Genomic DNA, 17747 nt, shown 5'->3' on the forward strand with positions numbered 1-17747 from the left:
AACTGATGAAACGGTGACTTTTTCAACAAAATATAGTATATGACACCACTGCATTTGTCATACTAGTGTTATGAGAGTGGTGTGTGTGTGTGTGTGTGTGTGTGTGTGTGTGTGTGTGTGTGTGTGTGTGTGTGTGTGTGTCTATGTGTGTGTGTGTGTGTGTGTGTGTGTGTGTGTGTGTGTGTGTGTGTGTGACGAGCTGAGCAGGAACAGTTAACACAAGCTTATATTGGGGAAATTAATGTTGCAGAAAATGACAGTATTTACTTGTTAACTAGTCTCTGAACATCAAAGTGGGTCATATCTGATGCTACTGAAAAGCTGAGAAACTGCATTTTACCTGAATTATTTCAATGTATTGATATCAATAGATTAGTGTTTCAAAAGTTATTAACCCTTTCATGCATGAATTATGAGAACCTTAATCAAGATTTTTTTTTTCCTTAGTATTTTTATTCTTCTTTAGGCATGAATAAAAAAAATGTGATTGATTTTGTTTTTTAACCTATTTTTCATGGAGTTACAAAATCATGTGTTTAATTTTAGAAGCAAAGACACATGTATTTACTGATATACTGTGTGGAAACAATGAGATAAAAAAACATTTTTAATGCTGCTACTCTGATGTTTTCTTACATTTTAACAATACCTGCATGGAGATAATATGCAAAAAAAAAAAAAAAGAAAGAAACTTTTTGTTTAAAAAAACAAAACAAAACTGTTAATTACAGTTTAATAACAATTAGCAATTTTTTTTACAGTCAAACATGTTAGTGGAGATCAGGTTTATCTGGAACAGCAGATTTACAGTAATGATATGAATTACGGTGTATGGGATGATACATAAGCATCCACTGTGTTGGCTGATATGGAACTAAAACAACAAAATCCATAGATATACAAGCTGTCCAATGTTGTGACCATTATGCATGAAAGAGTTAAACATTTTAGATTTAGTGTTGTTGGGGCCACATTAAATACAAGAATACATTGAAAAATTAATGTCTATTAAAATGTAATTTGATTGAATTTTGATAATTGAAGCTAATGTTATAGTTATTAAAGTCATTTTGTTGCTAAAATTTGAGTGAAATTGATTTAGATGTGAATTTAAAGTGGTAAAATATTGGCACACATTTTTGACATTATTTTTACATTAAAATTGAAATGACTAAAATGAATATAAAAGGGCTAAGATAACTGTAGAACTGCCTCACAGCCTTCTCAATCAGCTGTAAACCTCCACCTGTTGATAAGTGTGGGTGAATGTGTGTAAGAAGGAAGGAGAGAAAGCTTTTAGCTACAATTCACAATCTGCAATCAGCAAATCACCACTGTGGTCTGATGTTAAGCAATTCATTGTTCACAGCAAAGTCAACCTCAGAGATGACCATTCACATGCCTCCTTCAGGATCAATAAAGTACATATCTATCTATCTATCTATCTATCTATCTATCTATCTATCTATCTATCTATCTATCTATCTATCTATCTATCTATCTATCTATCTATCTATCTATCTATCTATCTATCTATCTTTGTTTTCAGTAAAAGTTTAATGTGAAGTGATTTTTATATTCTGAGTCACTGTCTCCTCCTACACAAAAGTGCCTTAATCTTGCTACATCAGATGTCACCATTTTGCTGTCAATGTTTATGCATTGCAATTTCTTGTAAATCCCCCTAAAAGCACACTGGGACTGATTCTGGATCACAGCTGGTAATTTCAGCTAAAACTGCACAGCTGCTGTTTGTCAGATATGACTACAGGGCTGTCATTGTACCTGAAAGTCAAGTTGTATTTCAGTCTCATGGTTTGACAAAGGACATGCAAATATATGTATTTAAATATCATTTATTGGCACATTTTAAATAAAATCGCAGAACAGAAATACACAATTATTACTGTATAATACTGGCATTTAAAAAAATAGCAGCACTGACGAAAAAGTGACAGTCCATCTGTCTCTAGCCTTCTTGGTCAGAGCTTTTTGTATTGTACACACACCCATTCGCACCCTGAAATGTCTCCTACTAACACTAAAAAAACACTACTGTCCCAGATTAACCCTTATGCCTGAGACCTGACTACAACTTTCAAGTGATTCTAAAAGCCTACTGCAAAAACAGTCATTACAATTATTGTGACATAAACGTCCAACTTAACTCATCTCATTTTCACAGAAGGCCTAAATGTGCACCTATGACCCACTGTGTGTTTATAAACCTCACCTAGGCAAGAACATAAAACAAACATTTATAGAAAAGTTTATCAAACAACACACATACATAAACCCAGTTAAACACATAACACAAAAGTACACATATGCAGAGAGTATAATGGGAAAGGTCCAGCCTGCTTAGAATGATTGTGATAATCATGCCACAAAATCAGTTAACATGCAGTCAACATGGTTACAGTAGGATGTTATCAGTGTTACTTATAACATTTTGACTGTGCAAAAACCTACAGGTAAACTGAAATCACACAAGTATAAAAGTAGATGTAAAAGTAATGTAAAAGTCAATGCACTTGAAAATGAAGATTATCTATAAAGCAAGGCTTATGTGTTGTTCCACAGGCATTATGTGTTGCCAGGCATTGACTATCATCGATGCTTTGGTAAGTTACATAGTGAAGTAACTGAAACATATAAAAATTAAAATCCCAAATAAAAAACAGGTTGCGAGACTTACAATTGTCAAAGATCTCCCCACTAGTCCAATCCCTGTATTCTCTGTTCCAGATAGAATTTCTGGAAGATGTTTTGTGCATTTGCATATTGGTTTTAAATAGTATTAGGGTTTCACGAGCCTTTGTCTTCCCATTGTTATGAGAGGTACCATCTTATTTCAGAGCTCCCAAGAATTAAAAAAACAGTAAAATAGGGAGCTAGTAGTATTGTTTAGTGTACCTCATAAAATGAGGCAATAATTAAAAAAACAACACAGGCATCTAGGTAAAATCTTTAAAAACATTTGCAGTATATGGTATCCACCTGAGAAATGCAGGCAAGGTACAGCAAAGGAGCCTGTATTTCAAAACCTCTGGCTAATATTTTGGTTTCGTAACACCTTGTAGCAGATCTCCCTCAAAAATCAAAGAGAGAAGTTCCTCTTAGAGGTGTTTAGGTACAGCAGACAGTTGCTGGGCAGTTGGCGTGAGACATGAGTCCTTATGTCAGGTATTCATATTCACGCTACAGAAGCAACTTTGTCACAGTTGCTGGTGTAGTGGATGTCTGGCCTGTCATTGTCAGTGTCTTTCCTGTTCCAGCAGGGAAGGGTGAGGACAAACAGAATGAGGGCACCCAGCACCACGACGCTCCCGCTGAAGTAAAATGCCAGGTCATATGACTGCGTCCAGTCAAAGAACCAACCTGGAAAGTGATGATACAAACATAATGAGTACAGTCAGAAAACACAGACACAGCAGTTAACTTTTATTTTATTATTTTTATTAAAGTTGATGCACTCAAATGTTGACAAGCTTCCTTACCTACAACAGGGGGTCCAAGCATGATCCCAAAGCCTCCAAAGAACATCAGGATGCCGTGGGCTTGAGTCAGTCTGTCCAAACCAACAATCTTTGTTGTAATGTAAGAGGTGAGAGACCAGTTTCCAGAGAAGAAACCTAAGACAGCAGACAGGATCTGCAGGCCAAGATAACTCTTAGTAATAGGGATAAGCAGCAGGGCTACACCCCCGGCGAACATGGTGAAAGCATACAGATAGATGCCGTTGATCCATCTGATGTCCACCAGGATACCCAGTACTAATTTACCCACACCAGTGGCAATGGCCCCTATTGAAACCAGAGGAAATACGCTGACTTCTTCAATGAGTCCCTCACTCTGAGCCACATCCTCAATAAACAGCACAGGAGGAAACGCCCCAAGACTAAACAGGAACACACCAATACAGAAAGCCACCATGGCCTGGTCCTGCAGGATTTCATGCATTGAATGGATATATTTGCTGTAAGATTGTTGCTTCTTCTTGATGACTTTCATGATGGCCAAGCCAGCCAGGAAGGTTCCTTTCTTCTTCTCTGTCTGAATGGACAAGTCCTTGGAATCGATGGTGATGAGCAGCTCCTTCACTGTCAGAGTTTTCTCTGGAGTGGTGGTGGAGGAACCTGTTGTAATCTTCAAGTCATCCAGCTGGGGCTTTTCGAAAAGCTGCTCTTCTGTGTGGCGTTCCAAAGCAGCCTTCTGTTTGAGGTAGTAACCTGGCATGTTGAGGGGCCTCATGAAGCCAGCGCAGGCCATCAAGTTTAGCGCAACGGCTCCAATGATGAGCAGGCAGCCATCGAGGCCAAAAAGGACAATCAGTTCATTCTGTGCAGTGGCGTAGATGAAAGCGCCAAAACTTGTACCTACAGACAAAACAAAGGAAGCACTTTAGAGATAGATAATATCACTGTGAATTATTTTATTCTGATATTCTTTAAATATGGTGTATAAGCTCCCAATAGTCCTCTCTAAAGTTTAACTAGGCTTATTTTCAAAGGAGACTTTCTACACAACTAACTAGGTGTACTGCACTAAACTGCTGTAGTTGCTGAGTCATGGTGTTGTATATAGTGACTATTTCTCACACCCTACTAAGTAACCTGAACAGAGCTATTGTTCCTAATATTAGTAACACCTGACAAAGCTTCAAAACATCCATCCAACCTGCCTGAAACATTACCATGAAAGCACTGATTCTCAAGCAACCAGATCTGGTTGCAGGTCAGTGGTCCACGTCAATACAATAGGCCACTCTGTCATGACTATCCTGCAGATGTTTACCTTGGCTTTTTAAGGCTCCCAGCTGCTCTTACATGAAAGAAGTGAGCATGGAGAACTGGTGTGCACCCAGAGAGCTCAGGACAGAGGGGGGGCAGCAGTACCTGTAGTGACAATGCCGAGGGCCAGGCCGCGTCTCTTGTCAAAATACTGACAGGTGATTGTCAACGTGGCTGCGTAGACTAGACCACAACCTAGGCCTGCAGTGAGAGAAAGGACAAAGATGGAAAAAAGATTAAAATAGACAAATGCAGTCACATTATTTCCATGAGCTCAGATGAGTGGGAGAGAAAGTTTGATGTAGTTTCTGGCACAAAATGCAAAGTAAAATAAATCATCATTCAACTGTAAAATTCATATCAGAGAATTATTGTGTTAAGTTTAATATGGAATAGTTAATCACAGTATTCACCCCTTTGGAAACCTTTAATAATAGTGTTAGTATTTGCACTTTTTAAAAACATATACTGCACAACAACCACCTCACTGTCAACACCCATTTAGAAGAAAAAAGATAGGAATATGATGCACATCAACCTGTAATCACTGCTTCTTCTTGTGTAATACAATTACACACATGAATTTTAAGGACCTTCAGTGAGGGGTAAACAAGCTGCACGTGCATGAACAGCGACAGTCATCATCTAAGGGCATCTCTAAAAATAAATGTCGATCTTCAAATATGCATGGCCTCCTCTCTCAGGCGTGACCTATAAGAAAGTGCTGACTGTAAAAGGGGTTCAGCAGGATTTCACAGCTGGGTTGTCACTTAATGTGCTCTAACAGGTGGTGGCAGTGGGCTCATGCACACACATGTGACGTGAGGTTCAGACGAAGCTTTAACGTTATGTCAACTTCTCTTACAAATGTAAACAACATTGCTGAATATAGCACACTGCTCAGATGGTAAACTGTTTGCTTAAACGCTGCTTTCAGGGTGATTTTAAACACTGATTGGTAACGGTATGCATCGACTAATAACTGACAACTCATTCTTGTTGCATAATAGTTGGACTTTACATTTACCTGTACCTGTTGGAATGATTATACAATATGTTACAGAGACATCCTCATGGTAGACGGTAGGAAGCTTAGGTGAGCCACTCCTACCTGTATGTTTGTTTGAGTCAAAGGTAATGTCAATAATGTCTGAAGACAAACTATCAGCTATGCAGGGTAGTGACTGGAAGGAGAATGATTACATTAGAAATCATGACAAGGTTATCATCAAAGGGTTTGCCTACCAACAACAATCCCATAAGAGAAGATGAGGAACTGGACATTGGGTGCAAAGGCACTGAGCATCAGGCCTCCTGCCACCATCACACCACTGAAGACCGTCACTGGACGAGCCCCAAAGTTATCCACACAAGCACTGCAGATAGGACCTGAGTGATGACAGACAGACACAAAGCAGACAAACAAAGGGTTAAACATTCAAGAGAAGGATGGTGATAACACTAAAGTAAACCGGGTTATCATAGGCAACAAAAACTAGCAGGGAAAACAAAATAATTAACTGAAATAAAAGAAAAACCATTGTACAAAATATAAAAAACTAGAGTGAACTAAGAAACGCTAACACATTGCAATGTATGTGCTCTGAAATTTTCTTTAATTTAAAAGGATCGAGAAAGAATTAAATTTTTCTTCTTTAATTTGTTTTTTTCTGGACAATGGCTTTTGTAAATATCAAGACTTTTATCATAAAGTCAGAAAACCTATAACTAAAACTAAACTATAACTAAACTAATAAAACTAAATTGACGCTAAATATAAACAAAAAGTAAAATAAAACTAGTCCATAATGTGTAAATAAAAACAATTAATGCACTCAAAAATGAATATAAAATCAAAACCAAATTGGAAAACTATATGAAAATTTAAAAAAAAAAAAAAAAAAAATAGTGACAATTCTTAAACTACATTGTCTCTGAAACTGAATGATGTCTTGTATCCTGGATAAAAACACATACTTGACAACAGCGCTGTATCTAACCAGGAAGCTGCCAACTCACATTAGGTTCATGGTACTAACCTCTCAGAAGTGATCTCATATCCCCTCTGAGGGGTTGAGGGGCCACTGTGTAACATTTAACATTTCATACTAAACCAAATTACAATCATTTTGGGTTTAAACCAGGTTCAAGGCTGAATACAACACCACCTTTATAAACACATACAGATACGCCCCACAGTATCAGACTCCTGATAAACACTCCCATATCCTGAGGTTACTGGATTCAGACGTGTTACATGGATTATTTTTCTCACACTTTAACAGAACTGTAGTCCAGCAAAGAACTGCAGAGCTGTCCTGTCAAGTCTTCATTTTTACCTCTCTCCTCACTGAACGATGACAGCAAGAAACCAGGATGCCAGGCAGGCTCTCCCTGCACTAAAAGCGTCAACGCAGGACAACATCTATCATTTATTCTGCTTATTCAACAGTCCTTCCCTCTTACTTTCCCTCATCGGAGATCATTCTGAAATTGCCATAATAGCTACCTTCCACACACGTTCACATTTCTGTCTTCTGTATGCAGTCTTACCGTGACTGTCCTCCTCCCTCGAGTTCTCTTAATCTTTTTTTTTTCCCTCTGTGGTTAAATTACAGCTAAGTGATTCTCCTGCATTCATGGATGACTTGCAGTTGTTTGCTGTCTTAGAAAATCAATATCAGCGACTCTGCTCAGGGAGCCACAAAGTCTTTCTAATGGCAATCCCTAGTTTCTCCATCCTATTAAAACACACCGCGGCAACTAAAGTAAAGTGTGTTCTTTGACACCTGTAGACACTGTCAACACATTACATCTATCCCACAGTCATAGCCGTATAGGTTGTGTTTTGTACCATAATATGTTCTGTCGTACAAAAACAATCATTTACTGCTTACTGCAAAATTAACAGATACCAAAAGCAGTAATTTGAAGTGAAATGTATTGAAGTTTAAAGCTTACCACGATCTCTCTGTTCTCCTTCCATTAAAGCCGCTCTAAAATGACTCCATCAACTCAAATCTCCAAAATGTGACTGTCTCATTAATCTGACTAAACTGGGTTTTAATTTTGCTCTTTGACCCTGATGTGGATTCACTTTGAGGATTACAGACTGTGATACTCACTGGCTATTAGGCCCACTCCAGCGACGAGGGAGCCCACCCAAGCTGTCATGCCTTTGCCCTCCTGGAAGGCATGCAGCCACTCTGGGTACAGGACGCCCACGGACTGGGGTGATCCGTAGGCCAGGAGCTGTGCCATGAATGAGGCCACGACAATCGCCCACCCCCATCCTCCGTCCAGCACTTGAGTAGATGGAGCCATGGTGTTACTGCCGCCCTCTGGGATCTGCTACAGCTGTGATAGCGGAAGGGCTCCTGTGATGAACAAAACAAGACAGACAATCAAGAACAACACTCAGTAGTAAAGGCCGGCTTGATCACCATAGAAAAAGGTGAGGGTTGTTCTCTCACCAACCCTGGGAATACTTTGAAAGCATCTACTCTAGTTTCTAATATCCACTTACACAAAGCCTGGATGTAAAGGCTGCTGGAGCACTTGGCCCAGGCGAACAGGCAAGACACCTGTGTAAGGTCTTGAACACAGACTGACTGCAACTAACCCATAAAAGCGGCTCCTTTTGTCCCTTCCTCTGTAACCACACCTTGAAGGAGGAGAAAGTCAAGAAAAAGCTGCACTGCTTTGTGGCCCCTCACCCCACCTTCCCTTCCATGATTCAGCTGTGATCCTTCATACACAGGGGAGAAGCTCGCCTCCTCTGCTGACCCAAGTTTTCAGACCTCCTTTATGAATAATTTGTGGCGAAGAGCAACTTTATACATCACTGCGGCAGCATTAAGCACCCCAAGTCACACTTTGTTTACCATGACTGCTTCTATGATGTGGTGGTGTGTGGGGGGGGGGAGAGAGGGGAGAGGAGGTGTGTGGGGGGGGAAGTTTTTACAAGCTCTTCATTTAAGATCTGTTTGTTGGCAAAGTAGTGTTACAATACAGAAATGTCATCAAAATATAAGAGTTGTATATAAAGGTAGTAATAACAGGCTGCTGACATTGCCATTAATAATAAAATAAAAATAATCAGTTATCACATAAATTGAAAACACATTCATTAAATCTGTTGATGGTTAAGAAATGTGAATGAATAGAAGACAAACACGGCGGTGGGTATTTTGTTATAAACAAATGCGGCACTCACCTCAGCATCTATAAACACAGCAGCACTCGCCTGCAGAGGTGCGCTCTGCGGGAACTTTCCATGCAGGAAGCCTTTCTCCAATATAAGCTCACATTCCAAATTTACACGGATGACAATAAAGCATCACGTTCGAATGCTGTTCTACAAACTGCGATCTGCGGTGTGCCTACGTGTGGAGGCAGTCTGCAGCAACAATGCTTACTGAGCATCCGTTTCATACTGCTTTGTAGCCGGCAACCAAACCGGTTCAAAGCTGTTCTTGCTGGTACAGGAGCCTCATCTCCGGCAACTGGAGGAAACAGCGCTGCTTCCTCTTTTGCGCGTCTGGAGCGCACGGCGCAGATAGAGGCTGACTGTACACAAGAGGAGGCAAACCTGGATGGCGTTGTTTTTTATATCCTATTATTATTATTTATTTTATTTATTCATTTTTTTTTAATTGCAGGCATGTACATACATATGAACCCACATCCATGCAAATTACCTGATAGATTTTCCGCCCGCGTAGAAATCACTTCTTTTTTCATAAGCAACTTACAAAGCAGTTGTAAACATTAACACAGTCAAGGAAGTAAAAGAATCATGGCACAAAAAACACATGAACTCAATTAACTTTTTCTACTTGTAAGTGGGATGAAGATGGGGTTTTAATGACTACCGATGAGTGTCTGTGAATGTGTTACTTCCCGACAGGAACATTGTTCATATTGCCGTCAGTCCAGTCTGAACCGGTTGCTGGATGGTAATAACGCCACCACGTTGCACCAGCAGGGCGCACTGCCAGAACCCTCTTTATGCTGAGCTCTAAGAAACACAGTATATCAGCAAGATATATAAAGTTAACTATTAGACAGCCTTTACCTCACTAAATAATGACAAATAATCCAAGCGTTTCCTTTAAGATTGATTAACCCATAAAGACCCACACTGTAAAAAATGACTGTAGAATTACCAAAAAAAAAAAAAAAAAGTTGTAAAATTGCAACATAAAAAAACTGTGACAATACAAAGCAAAGTTGTTTATTTGAAAAAGATTTTTGTGTTAACGATTAAATCAAATATAGCTGTAGTTTTAACAGGAAGAGTATGTGAACAAAACCAGATTTGTGTGTAGAAATTATGTATTTCGATTATTTTTAGAAAATAAAACTGTAAACTGAGAAACAATGTGGTGCCATTTAAACTGCAAGACCATAATGTTGAAATAACAGCCTATTTGCTTTTTGTTTTTTTTAATAAAAAAGTTATAAAAAAGTAAACATTCAACATTTTAAATTTGTAAATGAATGGGTTGGTAGAGTTGGTAGAGCGGCTTGTCCAGTAACCAAAGGGTTGGTGGTTCCAATCCTGGCTCAGACTGTTCATATGTCAAAGTGTCCATGGAAGACACTGAACCCTAAATTGACCTGGTGGCGTTGGATACCATGAAGGTGTATGAAATGCACTGAATAAGTGCAGTCCATTTACCATTTAAATCCAGTGTTAAATCTACATGTTACTCCGTAAATATGTTTACAGTTGGATGTGTTTTTTACAGTATTGTTCTGTAAACCACAGCTGCCAGTTTTTTTTTCTGTGAAAACAAGATTTTTTTTACAGTGCAGTGTGACTTGTGTCAGTTCCTAAATGAATTTTTATCACGATTTAACCTTTAAGTGATTTATCACCATTTATTGTAATAATAGCCTTTGTATTATGCTATTTTTTTTGTGAAAATCAAGTATTTTCTTATATTTAATTCACTGATCATACACACTACCAGTCAAAAGTATGGACTCACCTAGTTTTTCTTTATTTTCATGACTATTTACATTTTGTAGATTCTTACTGAAGGCATCAAAACTATGAATGAATACATATGGAATTATGTAGTTAAAAAAAGTGGGACATAACTCGAAGCATGTTTTATATTTTAGATTCTTCAAAATAGCCACATTTTGCTTTGATTACTACTTTGCACATTCTTGGCATTCTCTCCATGAGCTTCATGAGGTAGTCACCGGAAATGTTTTCCAAAAGTCTTGAAGGAGTTCCCAGTGATGCTGAGCACTTGTTGGCCATCTGCGGTCCATCTCATGTCATTTAAATGAAAAAGTGAGTCCAAACTTTTGACTGGTAGTGTAGATGTTCATAAAAACTCAGATTAAAGTTGAGGGTTATGAAAAAAGAAACAGAGAAAACTGAAGAAAAACTGACTTTTTCAGCAAAGATATCAATACTGAATATAATCCAAGTGTGTCCATCCACTGTCATTGATTCAACTCCATGGGTTTTACTGGTGAATTAATGTTGTAGAAGATGACAGTGTTTCCACATTCACTACGGAGCCTCTGAACATCCAAATGGGTCATAACTGATGACCATGAAAACATGACAAACTGTATTTGATGTCAATTATTTACAAGTATTGATAAGATTAGTGGATCAACAGGCATTAAACATTTTATATCAGTAGATGTTTGGGTCTTTATGGGTTAATGACAAATGACACAAGACCGTCATTCAGCTGGAACCTTAACCATCATGCTCATTTCTGCTATTACAGCAACAGTTAATGGATTTATAAATCCTAAATGAACACAACTTGATTCAAATTAGATATATGTCAGTAAAATGTTTCAGTATGTAGAGGAAAATGTTTTAAAAACCTTAAAGTCCTAAACAGTAACAAGCAACCAAAAGCATCTACTGATCTAAGATGTTTGATAAGTGTTGAACCATTAATCTTGTCAATACATGTAAATAATTCTGGTAAAATACAGTTTCTCAGCTTTCCACTGGCATCAGATATGACCCATTTGGACGTTCAGAGGCTCCGTAGTGAACGTAAAAACTCTGTGATCTTCAGCAAACATTGATCCATCAATAAAAGCCATGTAATTTGACAAATGACAATATGTTTGTACATTCACTTCATGATGTTTTGCTCAAAAAGTCACTTATTTTTCAGTTTTCTCTGTTTTGATATAATACGGTTTGAATTTACTCTGAGTTTTTATGAGTATCAACATGATCATTTACATTTAAATATAGGAAAATACCCAGTTTTCACTGAAAAATAGAAATCACAGAGAATAATATAATAAATGGTGATAAGTTACTGAGGAAAAGTTAAATGTTGAGGGAAAAAACATTGGAACTCACCTAAAAAAAAAAATCAGTTCTAGGTCTCTAAGGGTTAATACATGCTGTGTGTAATTTTCTGTGTCATCTGCTCCATCAGATTAACACTCCCTTGTAAAGTTTTAATGGAGACAACCACAGGAAGTTAATGACAAAAGGGGTTTCTGCCTATTCACATACTTGGTCTATTTTGTGCTTTGGATTTTAATTTCTTAATTTTTTGGTGGTGAGAGATGAAAGAAAAATTGCTCGTGAAATTTCAGAAGCGTCATAAAATGTACCATGTGACTGTTCTCGTTCTCATAACCTCAGGTCAGAAACACTGAGGAAGAAGTCTGTAGGGAAAGGCAGGGAAGAGATGTAATAGGAAAGGAGAGCTCAAAGGGGAGCTAAGAGGAGAGATGAAAGGACAGGGAACAGAGGAACAGTACAGAACAGAGGTCAAACTGGTTTTCATGCTGAAAATTCTTCAGGAACTTTGATGCTTTTTTTCCCATAGTTCAAGTTTTCTGCCAGGAATGGACTTACATAAAAAAGATTTACCCTCTATAATCCCCTTCTGCCTGAAAAATTAAGTGAAAAAAGAACAAGGGAGGCACAGTTAATTGTGTTCTACACTGGCATTACCTTGACGTGCTGTCCCAGACCAGTTTCAACCAGATGCAGAGCAAGTAGGGATAGTGTATGAGTCTGGGAGAGGGTGGGGTGACGAGGGCACCGATACACTGGTAACACTATCGACTCATGCTACAATCAATGTTGCAGCTGAATATTACAGGCTTGCGTAAGTTATTATCGATCCTACTTTTATTGATGCTTCTCCAGTTGCAGTATATGGGTCACTAAGGCTGAGAAATGAAAACTCAATGCTTTCATTTAAGTCCATAATTAAATAGTATTCATCTACTGATTGATATGAATAGATAACAGAATATGGATGGTATAACTGTGCCACTGCTGACCGAAATAATTAGGACTATTTTTATTTGAAAGAATCCATAGTATTAGTAATCACCACAGACTGTTGGTTGATGGTGCTTTGCTGAACATAAAAAAACATTATATTGAACTTTCTAAGAATCTGTCTGAAGCTTTGTATTGTAACAAAAGTTTTCTAGATAAAAATCCAATAAATAACTCAAAAGATTTCATACTTCATAAATGTGGTCCTGGAATGATAACTTCTACACAAGTTCACAAGTCAGATGATGATGCTTTACTCAATAAAATTTTTTTTTTTAAATTCTAATGAGGTTTCTAAGAATCTGAAACTTACATATTGTGGTTTAGATTACGGAAATGAAAACTCCAACACCTTAGAAGAGTACCCAGATACTTATTATGGACACAAGTATATTATGGTTTGTGAGATCAGTTACATTTCATGTGTTTGGTTAGTGTAACTTACTGCACCTATACTTCTTTCATAGAACTCAACACCTTTTTGTTTAACCAAATAAATCAAGCTGTTCTGGTGTCCTTCAAAGATCCATACTGGGCACCCTAACATTGACATTAAAACAGTTTTATTTATTTGTATTGTGTTTTTCTTTAACAAATGATATCATCTTGTTTAGGCAAAAGCTTGATTAAATAGCACTTGGGGGAAAAAAAAGTAGCAGCATTTTTGAAAATAAGTTACCTCCCATAACTCGGTTAAGACAACTTTCCTGTTTTCAGCTCCACTGCAAACTACGGACATTTAGCACAGGTTACAAAGTGCTTTGCCCAATATTACAATAGCATTCTTTAACCTATTACAGCAGATAAATAATTAACAGTGTTAATTAGGTAACTTCAGTTGGACTCTTCTGCTTAGGGGTACAGAAGCAAAGGTGTTTTCAGCTCTATGAGGATTTTGTTTTGTCAGGACATATGGACCTTTTGGCTGTTATCCATACATATCAGTTACATAACACAGATGTCAACTGGGGTCCTATACAGATCTCATGATAACTGCTATAACCTGTTTGTGCAACGGATGCTAAAATATAAAGTTTGACCCAAATCCTGTGGTAAATGTAGGCTTTCTGTCTTACTTCTTCATTTTAGATTTGAACTCCAGCTAAATGTTCAGCTCCCACCACAGAAAAGGATCCTCCCACTGACAAGGACAAACACAGTTGGCTTAAAACAATGTGGTGTGTTAGCAGATATTAAACCTACAGTGTGATATATCTTATTAATCTAATCATGTAAGGCCACATTTAGTCCCACTTTCTTTTTTTTTGTTTTTGCTTCTGCTCTGTAATGAAAGCTCACATTACTCATCCATGGCTTATACAGTATGTGGACGGAAAACCCTATAATTTCCCAGCAGTTCTACAAAAGCTGACCTGATATTCCTCTCAATGATCTTGTCCTACACTCTTGTGACACCCGAGAAGCAACTGCCTGCTGTTCTTTTCCGTAAGAGACTTGGCAGGTGTAAACATATGGAGCCACCCTGCAGTCTGGATCAATCTCTCTCTCAGTTTGGCCACCTAGCTTCATAAAGCTGCAGAGGTGAAAGGCCACTGCAGCACCCAGCATGGCCGCACTGAGCCTTCAGTCCAGATTCCTGCTTGGATTAGTTCAGGTTGCTTGGCTTCAGCCGCATGAAAGAACACTGCAACATAGAAAAACACAGGATCACTTGTATCAGAACTCTCAGCAAGTATGTGACACTTGATATGGTACTCAAAGCACTGTTATAATGGGCTGTGTGTTATTCTGGTAAGTTTCACCCTACTATATGTGTGAATGAGCTATGGTAACCTGTAGAGAATAAAAGGAGAAGTGAAGGTCTTGCACTCGGTGTCACTGTTGTCCTGTTTTCCTCAGCTTATGACGCACATTACAAAGGTTTACCATGTGAAATGATCCTGGAGTGATTGATTTATGAAGCGCGATTCACCGGTCACCAACCAGTTAGAACCGGTCAAAACCATGCACAGTATGTACCCTAAGAAATAAAAGTGAAGCACTGGCACAAAATCAAGAGACAAGCATGTGATAGATATTCATCACATGATGAAGTGTTACATTAACGGCACTATGCTTTGCTGTTTCTAATGAATCTTTTTTAGGTATGATGGATTTCTCTGGCATTGAACCTGTTTACATGCACATTAAAACTCCAATCATTATCCAATTCTGGAGTTTTCAGATTATTAATGATCATGTAAACAGTATAATCTGATTATGAGACATCAGATTAACACATCTAAATTTCTCCCCAATACACCGATGTCTTCATGCATGTATACCTGTTAATCGGATTTATTTAATTCTTATACATCTGCACATGTGGAAAAATAATTAAATCATAGAAAAGGGAAGTGTAGTAATAATAAAAAAGGCAAAAATAATCAACAAAATGAACAAAAGGGAATACAATGAAGAAAATGAAGAGAATACTGAAGGAAATGAAGAAAAATAATGAAAAAACAAAGAAAATAATCATTAAAATTAACTTAAAACTAGGAAAAACAAAAAGAGAATTATGAACAAAGTGAACAAAAGTGAGTAAAATCAACAAAATGAACAAAAATGTATACAATAATGAACAAAATGAAGAGGATACACTGGATTATACTGTTTACATGATCACTAATAATCTGATAATGATCAGTTTTAGTGAGAATGTAAACAGGCTCACTGTATCACGGAACAGGATGAGAGTTAAGTGGTGATATCATTCCAATGAGGTATTTGTAGGTCAATCGTTCTTAACTCTCTGTAACACTTGTGGTCATTATTTCACATTTAAAGCAAATAAAACAAATGAAAGTATGGTTGCCAGCCTTGCATTTTTTTTTTTTTTTTTTTTTTTTTACACAAACAAAGTGACATAATACAGAGTATCTGAAGTTACAGTGATTGGAAAGTCCTGTCACTTCAGAAAAAGCACATTCATAAAAACCATGAAATACAACTGCCATTAACATGATAAAGAAGCCGTAATGGACTTTGTACTCTAATAGGTCCTACTTCCTGTAAAACCTGTATGTGTGTTTTCCCCTCTGGGTGTTTGAACAGGATAGCTGACAAAGACAAACTTCCATTGCCTTTTGATTGGCACTATTATACGAGTGAACTGTAAAGGCAGGTAATTACATTCAAGTAAGGAAAAATATCCCCTTCAGCGTTTTGTCCACTGATAAACACAGACAATATACTGTCACAGCCTCATTCTTATTACATAGATAATGGCACAGTGGAGTTTGTTGCCAGTTATTTTACACTTGTGGTTAGATTTCATTAATTACAGAACCTGGTAAGAACTTAATGATTTGTCATTAAGTCCCATTACATAAAACTGTAGAATTCAATGAGGGTGTATGTTCTTTTAATTAAGATTTTAGCTGCAGGCAGTGATAGGGCTTGTAGCCAGAGTCAACATGATAACTTGATCCTGTTCAACCTGAACCAGATAAAAATGTGGATGTAAAACATTAATAGAAATTTTTTTGTCAGCTGACCACCCCATAGGGTTATTACACACTCTACAAGTACAGAGAAATTTGTTCTGTTTCCCAGGGCTGTGAGAAAAGAATGACGCCATTCTCTTCTCATAGCTCTGGTTTGGGAGTATTCGACACATCATCTGGGCAGAACGTTATTTCTCTTGTGGTGTCCGCCAACTATTGTGTGATTAGTCAGAAATTTGAAGTATACATGGTTAATGTGGACAAGGAGAGTTTCTTGTGAAGTATGAAACGTCCTGACCAGAACTAACTTTGTTCTCGTTTTTTTCACCTTGAGAAAACTACCATTTCTGTGTATGTACAGGCCTTTAGTTCAGCAGACATGCACTCAGGTCCTGTTTAGGACATTGTTTCTGAAAATAAAAAAAATCTTTGTGAAAATTATTTCTACAAAATTTGGTGGATTTGAAAAGGTGCTAAAAATGTTTCAATAGTTTTGACGAAAATCAAATATGGCAGCCAGATCAATTTGATTATACATTGTCACATCGCATGCCTGAGATTTCCCAAGATCTAAACTTAAACACATCAAACTGTATTGGAAAAAAACTTTTTGCTCTTTTTAACTGGCTGAAAGACAGTTTTGAAAATCTAAAATCCATCTGATCATTTTTGTGAGACCTCTGTAATACATTTTGTCAACTATTGCACAAACCGTGGTTTTCTGCACTTCCTCATAAAGAGTTGCCTGTGACTGACCTCATTTTACATTTTGACTGGGTGTGAGGGGTTCAGAAAAACAAAAATCCATCTCATTTTAGTGAAGCATGGACTGAAGATGTGTTCATTTTAGCACAAATTGGAAAAACTTTAAAAGCTCAAGATGCAGACATGATGCATTGTAATAAGAATCAAGCAACTGGCCACAATCAATGTTCCAAAAATACCATCGTACCATATAGTTCTAGAGCTGCCAAATACTCCGACAGCATAAGAAATAGTGTAAGAAAAGATAGAAGCACAATGGACGCCTTCACAGATTCACTGATTGGCCCCCAAAGACTTTCCACCCTCTACAGGGGATGACTTTCATATGATTTTACACTGTCCTCTACCAAACATAAGCAATTTCCTGAAGAAAGCATTTCAATAATTCTAAGTAAATGCCACATTAGCATTAGTTAGCAAAGCACACACAATAAAGCT

General features: G+C 37.6%; 1 protein-coding gene across 3 annotated transcripts; it reads right to left on the reverse strand.

The window, feature by feature from the left end:
* Positions 1-1840: 1840 nt before the first annotated feature.
* Positions 1841-9825, reverse strand: LOC115434231 (monocarboxylate transporter 9). Of its 3 annotated transcripts, none has more exons than XM_030156060.1 (6): positions 9494-9825; positions 7919-8170; positions 6039-6182; positions 4899-4994; positions 3501-4379; positions 1841-3381 (listed from the first exon to the last, which is right to left on the reverse strand). In XM_030156060.1, the coding sequence occupies exons 2-6, from the start codon at positions 8115-8117 to the stop codon at positions 3197-3199; spliced, it is 1503 nt and encodes a 500-aa protein (XP_030011920.1). In that variant the 5' UTR covers positions 8118-8170; positions 9494-9825; the 3' UTR covers positions 1841-3196. The 3 variants fall into 3 exon arrangements, with proteins under 3 accessions (XP_030011920.1, XP_030011917.1, XP_030011918.1); XM_030156057.1 differs by lacking the exon at positions 9494-9825 and adding an exon at positions 9010-9392; XM_030156058.1 differs by lacking the exon at positions 9494-9825 and adding an exon at positions 8320-8703.
* Between the last annotated feature and the right edge of the window lie 7922 nt (positions 9826-17747).

This window comes from Sphaeramia orbicularis, chromosome 15, assembly GCF_902148855.1.
Source record: "Sphaeramia orbicularis chromosome 15, fSphaOr1.1, whole genome shotgun sequence".
Lineage (NCBI taxonomy): Eukaryota > Metazoa > Chordata > Actinopteri > Kurtiformes > Apogonidae > Sphaeramia > Sphaeramia orbicularis.